The 22748-nt window shown below is 35.4% G+C and overlaps 1 protein-coding gene across 2 annotated transcripts in view; it reads left to right on the forward strand.

The window, feature by feature from the left end:
• The window catches only part of ITFG1 (integrin alpha FG-GAP repeat containing 1), a 227548-nt gene that overhangs the window by 72826 nt on the left and 131974 nt on the right, over positions 1 to 22748 (forward strand). For both annotated transcript variants that reach the window (XM_020985105.2, XM_020985106.2), the window contains exons 7-8: positions 13054 to 13115; positions 19067 to 19151. In XM_020985105.2, coding sequence (XP_020840764.1) covers positions 13054 to 13115; positions 19067 to 19151 — 147 coding nt within the window. The remainder of the gene's footprint in view (positions 1 to 13053; positions 13116 to 19066; positions 19152 to 22748) is intronic.

Genomic DNA, 22748 nt, shown 5'->3' on the forward strand with positions numbered 1-22748 from the left:
CCTGAAAAAGGATTTTGAAGATCAAGTAAGAGAGGTAGAGGAAAAATTGGAAAGAGAAATTATAGTGATACAAGAAAATCATCAAAGATGAGTCAACAGCTTGGTAAAAGAGACACAAAAAAAATACTGAAGAAAATAACACCTTAAAAAAACAGACTAGGCCAGATTGTAAAAGACGTACAAAAAGCCAATGAGGAGAATGCCTTAAAAAGGAGAATTGGCCAAATGAAAAAGGAAGTCCAAAAGCTCACTGAAGAAAATAATTCCTTAAAAATTAGAATGAAGCAGATGGAAGCTAATGACTTTATGAGAAATCAAGAAACAATAAAACAAAACCAAAAGAAAGAAAAAATAGAAGAGATCTGTGTAATATCTCATAAGAAAAACAACAAACCTGGAAAATAGATTCAAGAGATGATTTAAAAATTATTGGACTACCTAAAAGCATGATCATAAAAAGAGCCTAGACCTCATCTTTCAAGAAATTATCGAGGAAAACTCCCTTGATTTTCTAGAACCAGAGTGTAAAATGGAAATTGAAAGAATCCACCAATCACCTCCTTAAAGTGATCCCAAAATGAAAACTACCAGGAATATTATAGCCAAATTCCAGAGTTCCCAGGTGAAGGAGAAAATATTGCAAGCAGCCAGAAAGAGGCAATTCAAGTACTGTGGAGTCACAGTCAGAATAACACAAGATTTTGCTACTTCTACATTAGAGGTTCAAAGGAATATTATATTTCAGAGGGCAAAGGAGCTAGGATTACAACCAAGAGTCCCCTACCCAACAAAACTAAGTATAATCCTTCAGGGGGAGAATGGATACTCAATGAGATGGCAGACTTTCAAGCGTTCTTGATGAAAAGACCATAGCTGAATAGAAATTTTGGCTTTTAAACACAAGACTCAAGAGAAGCATAAAAAGGTAAACAAGAAAGGGAAATCATAAGGGACTTAATAAGGTTAAAGTGATTACATTCCTACATGGGAAGATGATATTTGTAACTCATAAGACCTTTCTCCTTATTAGGGTAGTTAGAAGGAATGTATATAGACAGGGCATAAGTATGAGTTGAATATGAAGGGATGATATCTAAAAAATAAAATTTAGGGGTGAGAGGGGAATGTACTGTGAGAAAGAGAAAGGGAGAGGTAGAGTGGGGTGATTTATCTCACATAAAAGAGGCAAGAAAAAGCTTTTACAGGGGAGGGGGGAAAGGGACAGGTAAGGAGTGAGTGAACCTTACTCTCATTAGAATTGGCTCAAAGACGGAATAACATACACACTCAATTGGTTGTAGAGATCTATCTTACCCTACAGGAAAGTAGGAGGGAGAGGGTTTAAGAGAAGGGGCGAGTGATAGAAGGGAGGGCAGAGTGAGGAGAAGTAGTCTCCTCACTTTTGAGGAGGCACAGGGTGAAAGGAGAGAGAGAGAATAGAATAAACGGGTGAGAGAAATAGAATGGAGGGAAGTAACAGTTAGCAATAGTAACTGAAAAAAATTTTGAAGGAAGTTTCTCTGATAAAGGCCTCCTTTCCCAAACATATAAAGAACTGAGTCAAATGTATAAAAACAAGAGCCATTCCCCAATTGAAATATGATCAAAAGGTATGATCAGTTTTCATGTGAAGTAATCAAAGCTAAATATAGACATATAAGAAAAAATACTCTGACTTACTATTGATTAGAGAAATGCAAATTAAAACAATTCTGAGGTATACTTAGACCTATTAGATTGACTAATAGGACAGAAAATGTAAATGACAAATGTTGGAGGGGATGTGGGGAAAATGAGACACTAATGCACTGATTCAACCATTCTGTAGAGCAATTTGGAACTATACCCAAAGGACTATAAAACCAGGCATACCCTTTGACCTAGCAATACCACTACTAGGTCTGTATACCAAAAGAGATTAAAAAAAAAAAAGGAAAAAAACCTTTATGTACAAAAATATTTATAGCAGCTTATCTCTGGGGGCAAAGATTTAGAAATTGAGGGTATGCCCATCAATTGGGGAATGACTGAACAAGTTGTTTTATGTGATTATGATGGAATTCTGTTGTACTATAAGAAATGATGAGCAGGATGCTCTCAGAAAAATCTGAAAAGACTTGCATGACCTGATGCAAAGTGAAATGTACTGTGTACAAAGTAACAGCAATATTGTAAGATGATCAGCTTTGAATGACTTAGCTATTCTCAGTAATACAATGATCAGAGACAACTTTGAAGGACTTAAGATGAAAAATACTGTCCATCCCCAGAGAAAGAACTGATGGTGTCTGAATACAGAAAATTGAAGGATACTTTTTTTTTACTTTCTTTATGTTTCTTGAGTGTTTTTTGACTTGTTTTCTTTCACATGACTATTATGGATATGTTTTGCATGACTATACATGTATAACCTATATCAAACTGTTTGCCTTCTCAGTGAGGGGGGTTGAGGAAGGAGGAAGGGAGAGAATTTGGAACTCACAGTTTTTAAAATGAATGTTAAAATTGTTTTTACATGCAACTGAGGGAAAATAAAACATTAAAAATGTTCATTAGTAAAAAGAAAGAAAAGAAGGAAGAGAGAAAGAAAGAAAGAAAGAGAACAGAAAAGAAAAGAAAAGAAAGGGGAAAGAAGGTGTCATGATCAGACTTGAACTTGAGATATCACTTTGGCAGCTAAGTGGAAGATAGACTGCAATGGAAAGAGACTTAAGGCAGGGAGACCAATCAGTAGGCTATTGTAGTAGTCTAGGTATGAAGTGATGAAGGCCTGTACCAGAGTGGTTGCTGTGTCAGCGTAGCAAAAGAGGCATATTCTAGAGATGTTGCAAAGGTGGAATCATCAGGACTTAGCTAGATTGGATATGGGGGTTGAGGAGTCAAGGATGACACCTAGGTTTCAGGCCTGGGTGAATGGGAGGATGGTAATACTCTCCACAGTTATAGGAAAGATAGGAAATAGGGAGAGCTGGGGGTGGGGGAAGATAATGAGTTCAATTTTGGACATTATGAGTTTAATATGTTAGTGGGACATCTAATTCAAGATGCCCAGTAAGCAATTGGAGATGTGAAACCAGAGGTAAAGAGAAAGGTAAAGTAGATTTGAGAATTATCTGCATAGAGATGATAAATAGAATGCATATGGACTGATGAAATCACCAAGTGAGGTGATATAGAGAGAGAAGAAAAGAGGGCTAAATAAGGCAATGATTTCAACTCAATGCATCAACTTTGTTAATACTCATGGACCTGACAGTTAAGTGACTCCATGTAAAGTATACATCACTCAGGCCTTCCCACTGTGTTGTTGAACAATAACAATTCAGACTTTTATATTGTTACACAAGAGATAGAGAACTGGGAGCTCTTGCAATTTTCCTAAGATTGTTGTGATTGGGGACTGCCAGAAGGCACAAGCTGCTTCAGCCTGGGTCTCTATTTGGATTGCCTAGAACTGGAAATGAAGGAGCTGAGACCAGTGATATGCAGACAAGCATTGATGCAGGGGCCTGCCCTATGGAAGGTCTAAGGTCTCAATAGAAAATACTTCAGGGAGTGAAGAGACTGAAAGCTATCTCATATCTGGATGGGTTAGACAATCAAGGTTCATGAGACTGACCTAAGTTCCTGTACTTCTCCTGCCTTTCCTTACTTTGGGCTACTTGGAGATGTTTGAGTGAGTATGGTTCAGAAATCTTCTCACTGTACCTGAAGAATGAGAATGGTAATTGGGAGAAAATTAGATTGATGGGCAGAGGTCTCTGTGTAGGAGTGTAAGTTTTCCTTATATTGGCTGTTTTCAAGAAATTATGTGGAAAAGTATATTAATTCCCTATGTCCTGTGAATTTTGTGTTCATTTGACAGAGTGATTTCTATACATGGGGTAGGCAGCAGAGCCACAGACTTCATATTTTTAATATTTATGAATGAAATTTTATGTCATCCCCTAGATAAGTTCATAACATGTCGTACATAGATTTCAAACTGCTTCCCATTGATATCTGGTACAGAGTGTTGTGTGAGATTCCCTGATGACATCCATGACCTGGATGGGCAGTTGAAATATTATGCTTCCCTGATAGACAATTAATATAGTGACATACTGCCTTTCTATACATTTAAGAGAGGTTATACACAAACCAGTTTGGACTACTGAAACTACTAACTACAGTGCTCCAAGGGTCACTTAGTGTAGAAAATACCTCAGGGAGCCCAGTTCAGTTCCCCTCTTACTTTCCTCTCTAATCGATCGTTAACGTCATAAATTCAGTGTACTTTTCCTCATAGAAGGTTATCTTTATTAGAGTATGACTACTTCAATAGTTTACCTGATAGGTAAAGGCTATAAACACATGGAAATATTCCAGGAGTAAAAATTTTAATATCAAAATTACTATCTAAATTCCTTAGAGCTGTTAACATTTCAACTGTAAGATACGTTCATGTAGGTCAGATACACATGTATGCTATAAGCTAAAATAATGCTCAATTTTCTAGGATCATTAGCCTGCCATAGTTATATTAGCTACATTTCTCTTCCAGCAGTACACAGTATAGCAAGTTATGAAAAGTAAGTTACTTTTAATAAAAATAGAGTAATTAGAAAACAGACATTCTTCATTTACTAATAATCCTCATAAAAAGAAAACTATTTTCCTCTTTCCTTTTCATGGCAGTTAACTAACAGTTCAGTCGTTATTTGTAGCCAACAACCAGTTACTTGGGGTTTTATTGCTTTAAGCAGTGATTTTCATGTTCACAAACCAAATTCTCAAATAAAAAAAGAAGCCTTTGCTTCTAGGTCTAATACCTCCCTCCCTCCATTGGACTTGACATTAAAATATATTTCCTCTTCATAATTCATGAAAAGTAGATCTTAAATGATATATTCTCTTTTAATATAGTTTTTAAACTTCTAATACCAAAATAGGTGTTGAAACATAAAAAATATGTATACAAACTAAAAGATGGCAAATGAGTATACATGAGCTACTCAATCAATGCCACCCCCAGAAGATAATATACATATTGACTTTGCCTTGTATTCCTCATCCTACATAAACACATATGTTTATACTCCTTCAAAGTATACATATCATAACCCACAGACTAGCTATAGGATCATGGGAAAACCATTCCACCTTTCAGTGTCCCAGGCAACTCTTTAAGACTCTAAGTTACAGACAGTTACTGGTCTGAATAAATGAAGAGTGTTTGCACACTGGAACATCCCTACGTTGATGATATCACAGAAAAGGAAAATTAGTCCAGTCATGTTACATGATTATATCAGCAAATAATATTATCTCTGAAGAACTTAAGCGGAGAATCATCCAGAGGTCATCAGAGAGTACATAGCAGGCATGAACAGGCTATTACACATGACAAATGAAGAATTACATAGGAGAGGAAGTATAAATAATTGATTAAACAACAAGAATTTATTAAATACCTACTATGTGCCAGACACTGTGCTAGCTTTTGATGATACAAAGAATGAAACCATCCCTGCTCTCGTGGTACATGTGTCAGAAAAATGTGCTAACTAGAAAAGGGTGGGCTGGTCACATAACAAGAAACAGAAGCAGATGAAGGCCAAGCCAGCATGCTCAAGTGGTAGCCACAGAATGCCAAGATATCCATAGGAAGCCCACAGTACTCTGGGTGGACTCTCTATTAAAGATTTATTTAGACATTGTGGGCAAGAGTCAGAATTGGCAATCATGTATAGTTGGAGTCAGCATTGTTAGAAGGAATACCCACATCAGTAAGATGAAAGAGTATTGGTGTTTTACTTTTAAATAAGTGTTTATTTGAGGAAGAAACTTGGGATCATTAAAAATATACTGTGCCCATTTCTCAAAGGCAGTCCAACTCAACCACTTCTCATCTCTACATAGAGTACCAAATAGATTAATAATCACTATTTGATGGCATACTTTGAGATCTGGTAGTTCCCCTTTCTGCCTTTTTATTTTTAATTTTTTTTATAATTTCCTTTGGTGCTCTTGGCTCTTTGTTCTTCAATACAGTTTTTGGTATGATTTTGTGTTATTCTATAAAGTTTGCCATTGGTATTCTGATCAGTGTGACATTATTTCCACCAATTCAGTTGGAAAGTATAACCTAAGTTCTTCCTTTATTCTACAAAAAAAGTTTTATATTTAACTTTAAGTACTGCATATATCATGAGACCTTAATTCCCAGAAATTTGGTATGTTTTGGGGGAAGTTTGTATATTTGGTCATTGTTTCTTCTAATTTTTCTGATTTTTTTTATTGTTGATCTATAAAAATCCTGATGGTGGGAAAGGGGCAGAATTTCTCCTCACTGAATACTAATCCCCATTCTTATTGAGAGTGTTTGCTACATACTAGTACTCTGCCTCAATTCCCTGTTCCTTAGTTCTCTGACTGAAAACTCTTCTGTTTCTCTGTATCTCCATATTCTTCACAAAAAGGTTGGGGATTGGGGGTGGGAAGGAAGACTGAAGAATTGATTTCTGTCGCCTGTTGCTACTGAAGGATGAGGTAGGAGAGAGTGGGGTTAGAATTTGAGCAGACTATAACTACAACAAAGGAATTGCTGTTTAGATCTCAGATCTCCTGACTGTCATTCAGCCTTAGCTATCTCTCTCAGTTTAGAGAGATGTAGAATTCTTGATTCAGTAAGAAGGCCAATGAAATTCAATTTTATGTTAATAGTAACAATCCAGAATGTTTTTATGATGCCCCTTTCCCACCCCCAAAGTCACTTACGAAAAGGACTGAAGCCAGTGGGAAGTGAATTCCCCTGCAAAGGAGGAGGTTGAGACAACTTTGAAATCCAGCCCTCGGGGATCCACCTTCAAAATATGTCAGAAAGCCAGCCATCGGTAATATAAGGAAAAAAAGACTGAAATTACTAAAGATCATAGAAGGAAGAATACACATTTAAAGACCTTGAACACAAGCAGATAAATCAACAAGTAAGATATTAATAACAGAGGGAAAGTGATCTCTAGGACATCTAAACAAGTCCAAACATCTCTGCATAAATATTGCAAGACAAAAGAAAATAATCAATCCCTAATGAGGCAAAAGACTCTCTGAATTCCCAAGAGAGCATGGAACCATAGTAGGATGTTCCCAAATACTTCAAGAGAAAATTATGAATTGTGAAAGCAGAATTTGTAGCCTGCACAAGAGAAATAACTGGCAGAATAGAAACGGAACAAAACAAAAAATTATTGAGAATACAAATGTATAGAAGTGAAGGACAGTCTTGAAGAAAAAAGAAGACAAGCAAAAAAGCAATAATGTTAAAAGAAGACATGATCTGTCTACAAGCAAAACATTGATCTCAAAGATAGGATACATTAAAACAACTGAAGGATCATAGTTCTCCCAGAAGAAGATAACAAATGAAAAAACCTGAGCACCATAAGGCAAGAAATAATACAAGGAAGCTACTCAGAATTTCTAAACACATAAAACAAAATGCCAATCAAGAGAATCCATAGATTGCCTCTCAGGCAGGGCAGGGAGTGGGGGAGAAACATGCTGAAAATGTGGTGCTAAGAGTGCTTAAAAAAATTTGATCAAAATAACATTTCCTATGTCATCAGAATGTTTGCTCTAAGAAATCATACACCAAAATTTGAGTTTGTAACTACTTTCTGCCATCATAGTATTAACGTGTCAAAAGATAACTATAAATTCTGGTCTTCTAGCAGTCATTAACCTGAATTTTTATTTTACTAGCATCTACCATTTATGAATTCATATGCTTAAGATTTGCATAAAAATTGTTTCTCAAAATGCTTAAAATCCCTAAAAACCATAAATGTTGATTTTCTCCCTCTCTTTTTGATGCCAGCTCTAACCAGAGGGCTCTTCATTTGAAGGAAGGCTGTACTGCAGTTGGTGAAGATTAAAATGCAGTAGCTTAATCTTTTCAAGCTATGAATGGAGATAATTGAAGCATAAGCCATTTAATGTTTTTGTACACACTTATTTGAATGTGTCTGTAGTTTCTGAAGAAGAGACTGCACGTGGATAGAATATTTCATGGTTTTATTTGAAGCAGAATAGTCTAGTGGAAAAGGACTGAATTAGGTACCTAGCGTTCCAGGTTTATATCCTGGATTTGCCACGAATTCATGGGTGATTTTCTGTGTGTTAAGGAATATTTCTTATGGTGAATGGCAGTGACACTATCCATTATCATTGCAGTTGATATCCTTGAGTGTGTTTTCATTAGCTTTGTTGAGTGTGAAATGTCTTAGCAGTGGAAGAGGGTGAGAACTTTGTTGCATTGACAAAAATTCTCTTCTAAGTGGTTTATTTCATTCTAATCTACTATTTCTGTCAAAGTTTGTGATGTCCTACTGATACAACTTGATTTTTTTTTCAATAAACATTGTGTCTGCTTGTGTTGCCCAAGCTAGTAGTGCAAGGGCTGCTCATGGGTCCAGTTCCTCCTCTGATATCCAGAGTAGTTTTGAATTGGGCCTCTTGACCCCTTGCTTTTCAGGGTTCACCCTATTGATGTTGAATGTAGTACAGACAACTGACTGGCATAGCCCACTGCACCTTAGAACTCTTGCTTTTCCAGGTAGGTGGGGATGACAGGCATGTGCCACCGTGCCAAGCCCATGATTTACTTTTTAACAAATTCTACATTTGTTTCTCTTTTGTTCCTTATTTCTTAATTCAATTAATAATTTGGTTTTTTTTCTGTAACCTTTTCATAATTGAGTAATGGACTTGAGAATTTGTTAAATTCTTGTTAGGTGGACCTTAGTTCAAATCCAACTCTCCTTGAATAGTAAACAAAAGGAAATTTACTTTGCCCTAACACAACAGGGATATGTAACAATGATACTGTGGCACTCAGCTTCTCTGTATGCAGCCTCCCTCATCTCCATGTGGAAATGTTTCTGCTGAGCATGGAAAGAGGATACAGTAACTCACATGGTCTTCAGAAATCTGCCAAGTCAGAGGGAGCCCTAGTTGCATGAGTGGAACTTGTTATAAAAGCCCTTAGGTGACCAGGAGACTTCATCAGGGAATCAAGGGCCAGGCCAGTCCTGAGATTCCTTTTAGTAAAAACTAATCTCTTCTGCTAGAGGTAAGGAGAAGAAGGCATGGGCCTAAGCTGTGTGGTGGGGCTCATAAATATGAGCCTTATCACAAATATTTTACTATGAACTTCCCTATCTCTAGGCATCTTTGCTATTTTCTGAACTAAAAACTTTTAAAGATATCAGAACAGAATTTATTGAATATTATGTTTCTCTTTAAAATGGCAAGCTAAGTGACACAGTATGTATATATAGAGAGAGAGACAGAGACAGAGAGAGAACACTGAGCCTGGAGTCAGGAGACCTGAGTTCTGATGTGATATGAGATAGTGTGACCCTGGGCAAGTCAATTAACCTGTGTCTGCTTCAGTTACCTCAACTATAAAATGGTTGTGGTAACAGCATCTGTTGTGAGGATCAAATGAGGTAATATTGTAAAGTATTTAGCACTGTGCCTGGAGCATAGTAGGTGCTTATATATAAATGGTTCTTCCTTCCCCCCCCCTTTACCTTCTTTTTAAAATGCATCACCTTTTAAAATTTTGATGTACCAAATATATGTCAAGCAACCTGAGAGAAGAAATATCCTAGATCTTCATTCATTTATCTTTCCTACTGACCTTCTACCAATAGGAGATGCAGTTTGAGTTATTTTTACACTAATATTGATGGGTTGCCCTAACCTATGTCCACATACTAACTTGTTATCAGTAGGGTACATTTCTGAGACAGCTGACCATTGAGTGTTAGAGATACCATTTATAGCTGGGAAATAATTTGTCTGAAAAGCTAAGTGGCCTGTGTAGTCATGAAGCCTATGCACTGTTGATGTTGGCAAGATACTTTTTTCTGTGGTTTTAAAAGTTTTTAATTCAAGCTATTTCACTTGCATAATGTGCTAGCCTGTCTGCCTCACCTCCTTCAAAAGGAGATTTTGCTTCTTGAACACAGCACAGAGCTTCTTCTGACTATATTCTTTGTGATTCAGTAACAAATGGCCCAGCTCTGTGTGGCATAAATTAACCTCTCATGCACTTTCCTGTGCTGATGACTGCCCATTTTTAGATCATTCAGAAATCTTAACAGCTTTTAAACATTCCTAGCATAATGTTCACTGTAATCAATCCTACTTTTTTTTTTAATGAAATACTTTGGCATTAACTCTTCTTTAAGCTTTCCATGTGAAGTTGTACTGAAGAATTGCTATTTTTATGTAGTACTATTATATTTTCAAGAAATATATGCATATGCACATATCATATTTATTTATCTATATGTACGTATTCATGGAGAAAGAAATATGCACACAGCCATATTTTAAAGTTTATGTCTTTTGTAGTTGTTTGGATATGGGGAGGAGAGACTATGGCTTTGGTTTGTTTATGTGTTTTAAACAGAGTACTCATTGTCTTGTTCACTTTCAGGAGTGTTATGTTTAAAGAAATCTTTTGCGTAAGAATACGATTGTATTTCAGTGGCCAAAAGCATCTCCTAATGTTGTTATAAGACCACTGAAAGAAATTTAAACTTATTGAGAGTTTTTACCGACACTGTTTTAGGATTTATGAATTTGAAGTTCTTAGTTACATACTGGTTTAAATAATATTTAACTTTCCTAGGTCTCTGAGAGTATAAAGATATTTTTAGAATTATTATTTTAATCATCTTAATTGGCTACATAAAACAAAACTATATATAAACTACAGTTTTCTAAATAAGCTTAATGTGATTTTTTTTCTTCAGAACAGACCAAAAGAAACCCTGACTAAAAGCATAAAGATTAATGTAGTTTTAATATTCTAATGAGTTAGGCCATTATTTTAAGACCAGACATATTCCCTCAGTAAAAATGCCATTATAATGTCTTTATGCTGACATTATAGTAAACGAAGCTACCAGAATGGTTTTGGAGTTCAGCTGTCCTTGACCATAGCAGAATGTCTAATCTGACTGTCAATTTTCCTATTGTTTCTTAAAGTAATATTATAAAGTTCTGTTTTTTCTGTAAAACAAATCTACTACAATTGTTACTATCCGTAAGGAAAAAACTTCACATAACTCAAAATTTTAAAAGGTTGTGTAGCAAAATTTTTTATTCATCTGTATCTTACATTATGTGTAGCTTCAGATTTAAGGCTAGTTCAGTGTGTTGTTCAGGTGGAGTTTTCTTATGCAGGAGTTCCTTATACCAATATCATCATGGGTTCATTTCCTACTCATTCTGTTTTGGCAGCTGTAAGGTACAAAGCTACACTGGTTACTGTATATAGGTGGAAGAAAACCCTCAGGGGATGAAAAATATTAAAAAATAAATTATACTAGAGATATATGGAAGAGAAACTAAAAGTAATGAAATATATTTCAAGCATTATCTATGTGTGTTACTTAATGTTCATTGAAAATCAGTGGAAATACATTGAAAATAATTTTATTTTTATCAGTTATAAATTGCAGTAATGCAAATATTACCTTAGATTAACTCAGAAGTTTTCACTATTTACATGTTTATCTTCATACCACAGTTGTTAATCTGACTGTACAGATGAGGAATCTCAAACACAAAAATCTTAAATTTGGTCTTATAAATGAAAAGTTTTTTCCAATTGTGCTGCTTTTGATAATGTGAAACAGCATATGTTAACTTAGTGGAGGAAGAAGGTTGAAATTGTTATTTCCACTCAGAGGCTGCATGGTATAGTGGTAAGAATGCTAGAAGTAGGAAATATCTGAATTTAAATAACATCTGACACTAAGTAACTATTTGGTTCTGGGCTAGTCGCTTGTCATCTCTAAACTGTATTTTCCTTATTTGTCCCTCTACACATATTCTCTCTCTCTCCTGCCTCATTGCTGCCTAGCAAAATGGCATTACTTATCATTAAATCTTGTTTATTTGCTTTCTGTACTTTTGTATTGTGTTGTCTCCAGACAAAAATAATCTTATTTTCTTTGTATTTTGAGAATGTTTGCTGTAAATTTGTGAACCACACTTTGAGGGAAGAACTGGATAGAACTTCTAGACAAAAAGTCCTAGATTGAACTTCAGACTATGTTGAAATCTTTTCTCTCTCTGTCTCTGTCTCTCTCCATCTCTGTCTTTCAGTCTGTTTGTCTCTGTTTCTCTGTTTCTCTGTTTCTCTCTCTCTCTCTCTCTCTCTCTCTCTCTCTCTCTCTCTCTCTCTCTCTCTCTCTCTCTCTCTCTCTCTCTCCCTGCCCTCTCTCTCCCTTTCCCCCTCCTCTCTCCTTCTTCCTATTCTTGTCCCTCCCTGCCACCCCTCTTTTCCTCTTTCACTGTCTTACTCTCCCTCCTTCCTCCCCTACCCCAAGCAGGAACTTTAAAAGCATTTGGTAAACCTCGAAGTAATAGTAATTATTCATATATTCACATTTATCTTCTGCTTTCCAGCAGCAGCCCTGTGAAGGCAGGTATTATTATCATCCTTTGTAGATGAGGGGACTAATCTGCTTTGTACATCCAGCTAATAAGCCAGGACTTGAATTCAGGTCTCCTGACATGAAGATCAATGTTGTTTCCACAACATTGTGCTACTCCCTGCTGTTTTTTGCATTATTATCTTGTATTTAGGATTTTCATGTAATTGCTTCTATTGTAATAGGACAAGATATCTCAAAATGTTAAGATTGTATCTGCCTTGAACATTAGTATGACATTTTCACATTTTATTTTTTATAAGTAATAGTTTAAAACCGAAAATGTCATAGTGTTACACGAAAGGAAAATTTATCAAATACTATGGTTTGTCTATATATAGTATTCGTCCTTTTTAAATGAATATTGGGTCATGAAAAATAAGACTGGATTTACTTCTGAAAAGTCTGCTGTAAGACTAAGCCTGTTAAGATTTTTTTCAATTTATTTATTGGCTGTTAATCCATTCATGTCTGTGATGGCCATAAAAGTTATTTCCTATGTTGTTGAATATTATATTGGATATCAGAATTTGCAATTATAACTTTTCTTTTCCAGATTTGTTCCTTACTACAGAATCAAGTTCCAGTACCTTTCAGTTTGAAATATGGGAAAATAAGGTAAGAAATCTTTAAAAAGTTGGGCATTTTAAAACCATGACTTGCAGCAAAAGCACATAACTAAAGGAAATATAATCAAAGTAATCACCCTTGTATTGGTTTCAGAAATAAATAGAACAGACATTAAGAGCCTGTAGTTGCATTGTTGCATTCAAACTGCTGAAGGAAATGATTCACTCAGCATCAATTCCTCTGCAGGTTTTTAGCACAACTGCCAATTAAACCAATCAGTCTACCCTAATGTGCATGTTAACAGGGTTCCTGCAGTGTTGTCAGCTGTTCTAAGAGGTTACTGTCATTTAATTTGTCAGCATGATGGTTTATGAAGAAAAATCTTTTTAAGGGACTAATTTCGCCTCCTTGTCTCCAGGCTTATATATTTTTAGTCTGGTTTAAACATGACTAAAAGAAATTAGATTTAGATATGAGCTTACTGCCAAGTTGACTAGATTGAATTGTTTCTCCCAGTAAGATGTTTCTGAACTTTACCTTAAAAAACTACCCAAACTGAGTTTGTTTGTTTTTTTCTTTGTGATTTTTAGATATTGTAAAAGAATAATTCATCAGAAGCAGAATGAAATCTTTAAAGTAGAAACAGGATGTCTTAATTTCCTAAATTTCAATCAATTTCAGCTTAAGTAATCTTTTATTTCATCTAAATTGGTCCCATGGTCCTTACTGTTTTACTAATAGAGTAACTAAGATGGGCAATAAGATTTATCAGAAATATACAATTACTTTTTTATATTTTACCACACCCTTATGCAATGTCTTAAATATAGTAGGTATTCAGTAAATATTTGTTGATTTGTTGGTTTTTAAAAGTTTTGTAAATAATGTTAGAGACTTTATGGGAACTTGGCAATTAGAAACATTCCCTTCATCAACTGAGTACACTAAATGTGGGGAGACATCCACTGGAAACCATTTTTTAAACCCAGGATTTAATCTTTTTATCCAAATGGAAAGAGACATGAACGGTACTCTTGTGAATTCAACATGAGAAAAGAAAATCATTGAATGTGAAGTACAGTGGTACTAGACTTCATATTTGTATTCATTTATCAAACATATATTAAGTACCTATTTACTATGTACATAAATATATATTGTATGTTTCTCTGTGTGTGTGTGTATGTGTGTATTACGCTGAGGGAGGTAAAATTTAAATTAAACCATCACTTTTCTCATGGAGCTTACTGTTCAACTTTGAAATATGGAAATAAAAACACATGTTCTTTATATGATTTTAATGTGCACAGTTTTAAATTTTTTATTATGTGACAAAATAATAAAAAGTGATTTCCTATAGGCTGCATAGTTTAACTTCTAGAGGAGTAAAGTACAAGAAATAAAGACCATTATAATAGAAAAATAAATTCTTAAAGTACTCAATTATCAAACAAAATCACTTATACTATGAGTAAAATTTTGTCCCCTGTATATGCTGTTTTAATACATATATTTTAGCTTATATATTGTCATAGAATCATACATCTATGTCATTCCTGACCCCTAGTACCAGTATAATAATAATGCATTTCTATTATGTTCGTTTATATTTTCATATAGCAATATTCTATCCTCAACCCACTTTTTTTTTCTCCATTTCATCTCTTTTGGTCATCTTATCTTATGACTTCAGTTATCACCAATATGCCCTCAAATCCAAAGTCCCTGTATCTGCTCCAGTTTCTACCCGGAATTTTAGTCCAGTATTTCCAGTTCTGATGGTTATCTCCACTTGAATTCTTCTATGGCATTCCAAACTCAACGTATCCAAAATTGAATTCATTATCTTTCGTGGAAAACCTTCCTCTTCCTCTAATTTCACCTTCTTTTAATGGTACATTTATCTCCTCAGATACCTAACTTCATAAGCTTGCAGTCATCTTATTCATCCCAATCCCTCACTCCACATATCCATTCATTTGCTAAATCCTATCACCCTTCTCTCTCAGTTAAAGACCACCTCTTGATTGAGGAAATTGAAGCCACCTATTGTGGCTTCCCCTTCTCATTGTCTCAAAATCCTTTGACATCATTCCCACTTTCTCCTCCGTTTTTGTCAATCTCTGACAATGAAATGATCCTTCTCCTTGCCAAACCAACCTTTCTACATGTGCCCTTGATCCTGTCCCCTCCTCTTCTCTATAACATACTACAGTCTTAAACATCCCCTCTCTCTAATCTTCAGCCTCTCCTTATCTCTTCCCTACTATTTTCAAATGTGCCTAAATCTCCCTTATTAAAAAACCTTCACTAGACCCTGCCATCCACTTAAGCTATTCCTCTATATTTGTGCTACCTTTCTCAGCCAAACTCCTAGAAAAACAAGAAGTGCCTCACTTTTTCTCTTCTCACTTACTTCTCAGATCTTGGCAATCTGGCTGACTTCTGATCTCATCACTCAATTGAAACGTCTCTCCAAAATTACCAGTAATTTCTTAACAAGCAAATCTGATGGACTTTTTTCAGTCATCTTCTTTTTCTACCTATCTACTACATTCTAGATTTGTCACTGTTGACCACCCTCACCTCCTGAATATTCCCTGGTCTTTCATAACACTGTTCTCTACTGTTTTGCCTTATACCATTTTATCCACTCCTTTTCGGTCTCTTTTGCTGGTTCATCATCCAAAACATGTCCTCTTGCTGTGACTGTTCCCAGGCTCTGTCCAGCTTTTCTTACCTTACTCAACTAACACTCTCTCTCTCTCTCTCTCTCTCTCTCTCTCTGTCTGTCTGTCTGTCTCTCTCTCTCTCTCTCTCTCTCTCTCTCTCTCTCTCTCTTTCTCTCTCTCTTTCCCCCTGTCTCTCTCCTCATCAGTTTCCCAGGGTTTACTAATTTTTATTCCAGTTATTCCATCTCTATATATCTAGCCCCAGTCTTTCTCCTCAGCTTAAGTCCTCCATTACCAATTTTACATTAGACGTTTCAAATTCAGTGCCTTAGAAATATTTCAAGCTCAACAAATCCAAAATGAAACTCCTTCTCTTTCTCTTCAAACCCACCACCTATCTTACAAACTTCTCTATTTCTCTTCAAGGCATCACCATTCATTTGTAACCGTAGAGTTATCCTCACCTCCCCGTCCTCCCTCATTCCTTATATCCAGTCAGTTGCCAAATCTTGCCAGTTCTACCTCCATAATATTTCTGACATCCATCCTTTCTCTCCACCCACACAGTTACCATCTTAATTCAGGCCCTCATCCCTTCTTACCTAGGTTATTGCAGTGACCCTCTAATTGCAACAGGGGATGATGTCAAGAGATTAAGACAGCTTCAGTCTATCCTCCATATTGCTGTCAAAGTAACGTTTAAGGACAAATCTGATCATGTCGCTCTCCTACTCAATAAAGTATAATGATTGCCTATTGCCCCTAGAATCAAGTATTAACTCTTCTGTTTGGCTTATAAAGCCCTTTAGAACATTACGCAAAGTTATTTTCCAGCCTCATTGTTCCTTGCTCCTCCTCCCACACTCAGCAAGGCAAACAAACTCGTATCTCTCTTCTTCACACATGAAATTCCATCTCCTGTCTCTGTCTTAATGTTGATTGTGCCTTAAATGCACTCCATCCTCACCTATCTTATAGACCATTTCTCTTCCTTTAAGATGCAGCTCAGGTCCTACTTTTTATATCAGGCCTTTTCTGATCCCTTCAATTGCTTGTTCCCTCCTTCTCCTCCTCAATTACCTTGAGTTTAACTACAGTATTTTGTGTTTATTTATATTTATTTTTTATAAACATAAGTTCTTTTTATCACTCCTTGAGAGTATTCGTTGTAATAATACACATACATATGTACATATATACACATATATGTTCCCTTCCTTTTACCTGTCACAGGAATTACATGTAGAAGACTCTTAACTCTTTGCTCCTGAATTGAAATGAATTAGAAATAAAAGCCTAGCACAATCAGTGCTTAATAAATGACAATCCAAAAATTGCTTCTACCATTTTTTCTACCTTTATAATTTTATTTTCTAGAAGTTTTGGAAAATAGTAGTTGAACTGAATCTTGAAGGGAACCAAGGATGCCAAGAAGCATAGAAAGATGAAGAAGAATGCATTCCAGGCATAGGGAACAAGGCATGGAGATGGGAGATGGAGTGTCATTAGCAAGGAAGCCAATTTGTGTAATAAAGCCAGAAAGGTAGGATTGGGTCAGGCTGCGAATAGCTGAAATGCCAAACAGAGACATTTCTATTTAATTCTGAAAGAATTGGAAATCACTGGAGTGTATTCGGTGATATTGTCACACCTGCATTCTAAGTAAATCCCTTTGGTGGCTTTGTGGAGGATGGATTGGAGTAGGGAGAGATTTAAGACAGGGAAAGCCATAAGAAGTGCTTGTTAATAGTTTGGGGGAAAGGTCATTAAGGCCTGAACTGGGACGGTGATTGTATGAGTGGAGATGAGGGGTCAGATGTAATATGTGACAACTATTCATGTTCTCTTGATGATATGGCTTAAGTTATATGCCAAGCTTTCTTTAAACTTGTTTTTTCCTTCTACTGTTTCTTGTTGTATGAGTCATTACTGCTTATAACATTTTACAATTTTTCTCCATAATATTTTACAAATACATTTGTAGTCTAAGATGAAGCCTTTGGCTTCCATATTTGTCCATTAGACTTGGTGTTTGCTGACTGAGGTTTCTAGGTCTTTTGATGTCTCCTCTCGATCGAAATTGATTTTTATACATTAAACTTCTTAACAAATGCTGATAGTGTGGATGCATATTTGTTCTTTTATTAATTCCCCTTTTGGGGGAGGGGGAGAATCAATTACTTGTTTAAATAGATCAGGTTAGAGTTGCCTTAATTGCATACTATATCTTCTCATTATAATTTTTTTCTAATTTTCTCCTGATTTTAATCCTTGCTTTTTTCAAGCCAATGGAAAATTACTCCATCAGTAATTAGCTATTTCTTGTTTGTTAAAATGTGATCATTCATTTTTGTAATGTTATTTAGTGTACACCATATCTACCACCACTTAACTTTTATCAAAGCAAGTGCTCATAGTGTATGAATATGAGACTACCATATAGTCTGCAAGTCTTTGCCTTTTCTCTTTTCTTATTCTTCTACTATTTTCCTAAATATTTTTCACTTTCCTTTCCTGTACCTATCTTTGTATTGATGTAGTTGAGTTACTGATGTATATGCTGCTTTCATTGAAAGGTCTTTTCAGATTTTTCTTAAAATGTCTCTGTCTCCTCACACTATATGAGAAATAAAAGGCTCAGAGACTGAAATAATGTTCATGGTGATTCTTTTGAAAATGCTTATCCCTGTCATTGCAAATTGCAAAAGATGACTAAATGCCCCATGAAATGATGTTTCTTGTTGCCTTTGGATATACACATTAAGGTCACCTTAACCAACCCCTTCATTTACCCCTACAAGGAGAACTCACAAGCTATCTGTCTTCATTTACAGCTAGAACGTCTAGACTAATGCAATTCTCTTCCTCCAATAGTATGTCCATTTGTTGATCCCTAGACTAGGATCTTACATTTTAAATACCTGAAGCTGAATTAATGAGTGTAAACAGTCTTAGAACTATGTGATTCTTGGAACTTTCCACCACTCTCCTGCCGTGCTGGCAACATCCCTGCAGAAGATGAAGGGGCCACCCAGGACTAAGGATGATGGGTTATTATAACCAGAGAATTCATCACCAAGTAACAGCGGGCTAGTGATGAACTTCTCCATACTTGCTAGATTGAGCCTCAGAAAAGTATTTTAATCTGTTGCTAAGACAATACTTGAAGCTTTTCCAGCATTGTGTAACCTTCCAAGATTTGTCCTCTTCTGAGATAGAGTTGTAGGACCCTGGATCACCTTCATGAGGCATCAGAGTAGCGTTTTTATTTATATTTTCAGGAATGACTCACAGCATTTCTAACATAGCTATATCTGTGTTTAACAGGATGGAAATTTTTCTTCTGCCAGTTACATAATTCAGAAACCCCAAAACATGAAGCTGGTTGGTCAGTCAGCATTTGCAGACTTTGGTAAGGATGATTATTTGCTTGAATCCCTCTTCCTCCCCCACCCTTAGAAAGTATAAGATCTTTTCCCATTCCATTTAATAAAACCAATTCTGTTTACTTTTCCTGGGTGCTGGAAAGTGTCCACAATGTCTCTAGAACCATTATAGTTGGAAGAAGAAAAAAACCCATTAACTCAAGTTTAGACCACAGCCTGAGGTTCAACAATTGTATAATCTAGTCACATGAAGCTTCATATAGATTATTCCTACATGATATATGTTTCTGTCGTACAACTCCTTTTTAAATAAAAATAACAATGGGGATGATTTTTCTTATAAATCCATGAAATAGAGTGGCAGTAAAAGGGCACTGGACTTGAAGTCAGATTGTGTTCATATCCCAACTCGGATATTTACTAGTTTGATGACCTGGGCAAAGTCATTTAATCTTTCTGTGCCTCAGTTTCTTCATCTACTGCAAATTAGGCAATTAGACTCAATATCCTCTAAAATTCCTTTCAATTACAAATTTATGATCCTATCAACTAGACGTATCTACCATATACTTGAAGGGAAATTCTTAACCAGGATGCATGTGTGTATGGTGTGTATGTGAATATTTACATATATCTATATCTATCTATCTATCTATCTATATATAGATAGATAGATATAGATAGATAGATAGATAGATATCTATATCTATCTATATATAGATAGATATCTACGTATATATATATACACATACACACACACACACACACAAATACATATATACACAAATGTCAATAAAAAGGGATGTAAAAAGTAAATTTGTAGTATATCTGAGTTTCTTCTATTTTTAGGGTTTTTTCCAATGTATAATGCTTTTGTGGTTTGATGAAAAATATTTATTGTATGTTCCCATACTGTTTGCATTATTAAAAGGTCATTTCATAATATTCAAGGGTTCAAAATATTGCAACTTGGTCAAATTTCTTCCCCAAAGAAAGCTGATTAGAACGGTAATATTTGTGTGTTTTCATTTGCATAAGACCGTGTTAGATACAAACCAGATAGACACAATTCCAATTGAACACTTCATGAAGGTCATAGATCATACATCTAAATCTAGACATTTAGATCTCAGAAATCATTTAGTTCAGCCCCCATATTTTATCAATTAGGAAACAGGTATAGAGGCATAATATTACTTGCCCAGGGTCACAAAGATATTAAATGATAGAAATGAGATTTAAACCCATGTTCTCTGGTTCCAAATCCAGGTTGCTTTCCCTTCTGCAGCATGCTGCATCCCTACTTTTAAGCTGTTCCAGAAGTTAAAGCAAATATGACCTCATGACTTTACTATTAGCCCTTTTATTAAAAAACATCCTGAATTCTCAATTGTGGATTTCCCACCAGAGACCAGATAACTTTCCATTTTCTGTGAGCTTTAGGTTCAGTTTGATTTGCAAGGTCCCAGTTTGGTTAGGAACATTCAAAAATTCTTATGACCATTGGGCAATCTGTTAAGGATAACATAGAAAAGAATTCCCAAATTGGGTAGTACAAGTAAATAATGAACATCTAAAGTCCCTACCAGCCCTGCAATTCTTCAACTCTCTTTTTCCAAACCAGTTACTATAGTCATGGATAAATTGAAAGTTTCATTATCATTTAATAGTACTGCATTCTTCATGAAGTAGCCTAAGGGTGATAGTTTAAATATTAAAGAATGTTTATTGATTTTACTGAAGCCTGTAATCATTTGTATACTGTTTATATCAATACCACATGCATTTTCTGTGGTGCATTCAAACATTTCCTCTCTACTTATTCATTCTTTTGTTTTATAGTCCAAATGTTATTTCTGCACAACTATAATCCCTAAGTATTTTGTTGCTTTCTCCCCCATGAGCCTTTTTTTTATTCTGTCAGTCCCATATTTTTGAAATCTTCAGAAACCAAAATAGTTTTGGATAAAAGGTCCAGTTAAAATCCTTTTCTGTTCCCTGTCACTTCATGAATCAAATGTAAAACTCCTCTGTTTCATTATTTAAAGCCCTTCACAAGTGGCCCCAACCTACCTTTATTGTCTTATTATTTATATAATAATAGTTACACACACACACACACACACACACACAAATACATACACACACACACACATATATATATATATATATATATAGTGTTTTCATGTATGGGATTTTATATATATATGTATATATGTGAGTGTGTGTGTATGTATATATGAATAGCTAAAAGGGAACTCAGAACTCATTTGGTTCAGTCCCCACATTTTATTGATTAGGAAACAGGTTTAGAAGTGTCACATAACTTGCCCAGGACCACACAAGTATTCAATGATAGAGCTGAGATTTAAACCCATGTTCTCTGGTTCCAGATCCAGTATTCTTTCCCTTCTGCAGCATGTTGTATTCCTATTTTTAAGCTATTCCAAAAATCAAAGGAAATCTAAACTCATGACTGTAGTATTATTCCTTGAATTCTCAATTATAGATTTCCTACCAGAAACCAAAAAACTTTCCCTTTTCTATGATTTTATATACATATATCTTTCCACTCCCACCTACCTCCATTTTATTTTTCTGGTGCTTTAACCTCTACAGTGACAGCATATAGCTCTGCATCTAATCGTTTGCCACTGAGTAAGAACCCACTATCATATTATGGTATTTTTAATTAAAGGACCCAAATTCCTGAAATTCAAAGAGCAGTCTCTTACAGAGATCTTGAATCCATATATGCTATTTCTGGAACTAATTCGTCTGCCTCACATGTTTCATCTGAATCACCTCCCAGATATGAAGAAGAAGATACTGTAGATGTTGACGATCCCACCTATTCTTCATTTTCTGAACCTTACCCACCCTGAACTATGACCTAAGAGTTCACTTTACTATGGCCTTGTTTGTGTCTGACCACACATTTATTTAATTTGTCTTTATAATAGAAATAAATAACAAAAAGCTTTATATATACTTCATTACAGCCAAACTGGCCTTCATACTCTTCCTCATACGTGATACTCAATCTCTCATATCTGTACTTTTGCATTGATCTTTCTCCATTCCTGGAATTCACCCCTTCCTCCCCTTACCTCTTAGAATCCCTAGCTTCCTTCAAGGTTTTGCTCCAGTTCCATTTCTTTATGAAGTCTTTCCTGATAATCCTATGTACTAGCATCTTCTCCCTTGTACCTGTGTATGTGTACATGTAGGCATGTATATGTATATGTACATACATACACACATACATGCATATATACACATATTGTCTTCCACAGTTAAATGTAAATTCTCCCTGTGTCACTTATGTCTTTGTATCATCCAGTGCCTACAACAGTGCCTGAAATGTGCCTGATAGATGCTTAAGAATTTTGGATAGGAGGTTGTTTAAATACCTGCCCAGCACAGAATCACAAACTTTTAGCTCTAAAAAAGGCCCTATAAATCATCTAGTATGAGCTCTGAATTTTACAGGCCTAGTGAGTGGCTTGCTTAAGATCACACATCAATTTAATAGTAGGGCCAAAATTTGAATAATACTCTAACACTTAAGTTTTACAAAATACTTTCTTCATAAAAAAAAGTTGCAAGATAATGTATAAACA

The sequence above is a fragment of the Phascolarctos cinereus genome, unplaced genomic scaffold (genome assembly GCF_003287225.1).
Source record: "Phascolarctos cinereus isolate Bilbo 61053 unplaced genomic scaffold, phaCin_HiC Scaffold_2;HRSCAF=192, whole genome shotgun sequence".
NCBI classification, from domain to species: Eukaryota; Metazoa; Chordata; class Mammalia; order Diprotodontia; family Phascolarctidae; genus Phascolarctos; species Phascolarctos cinereus.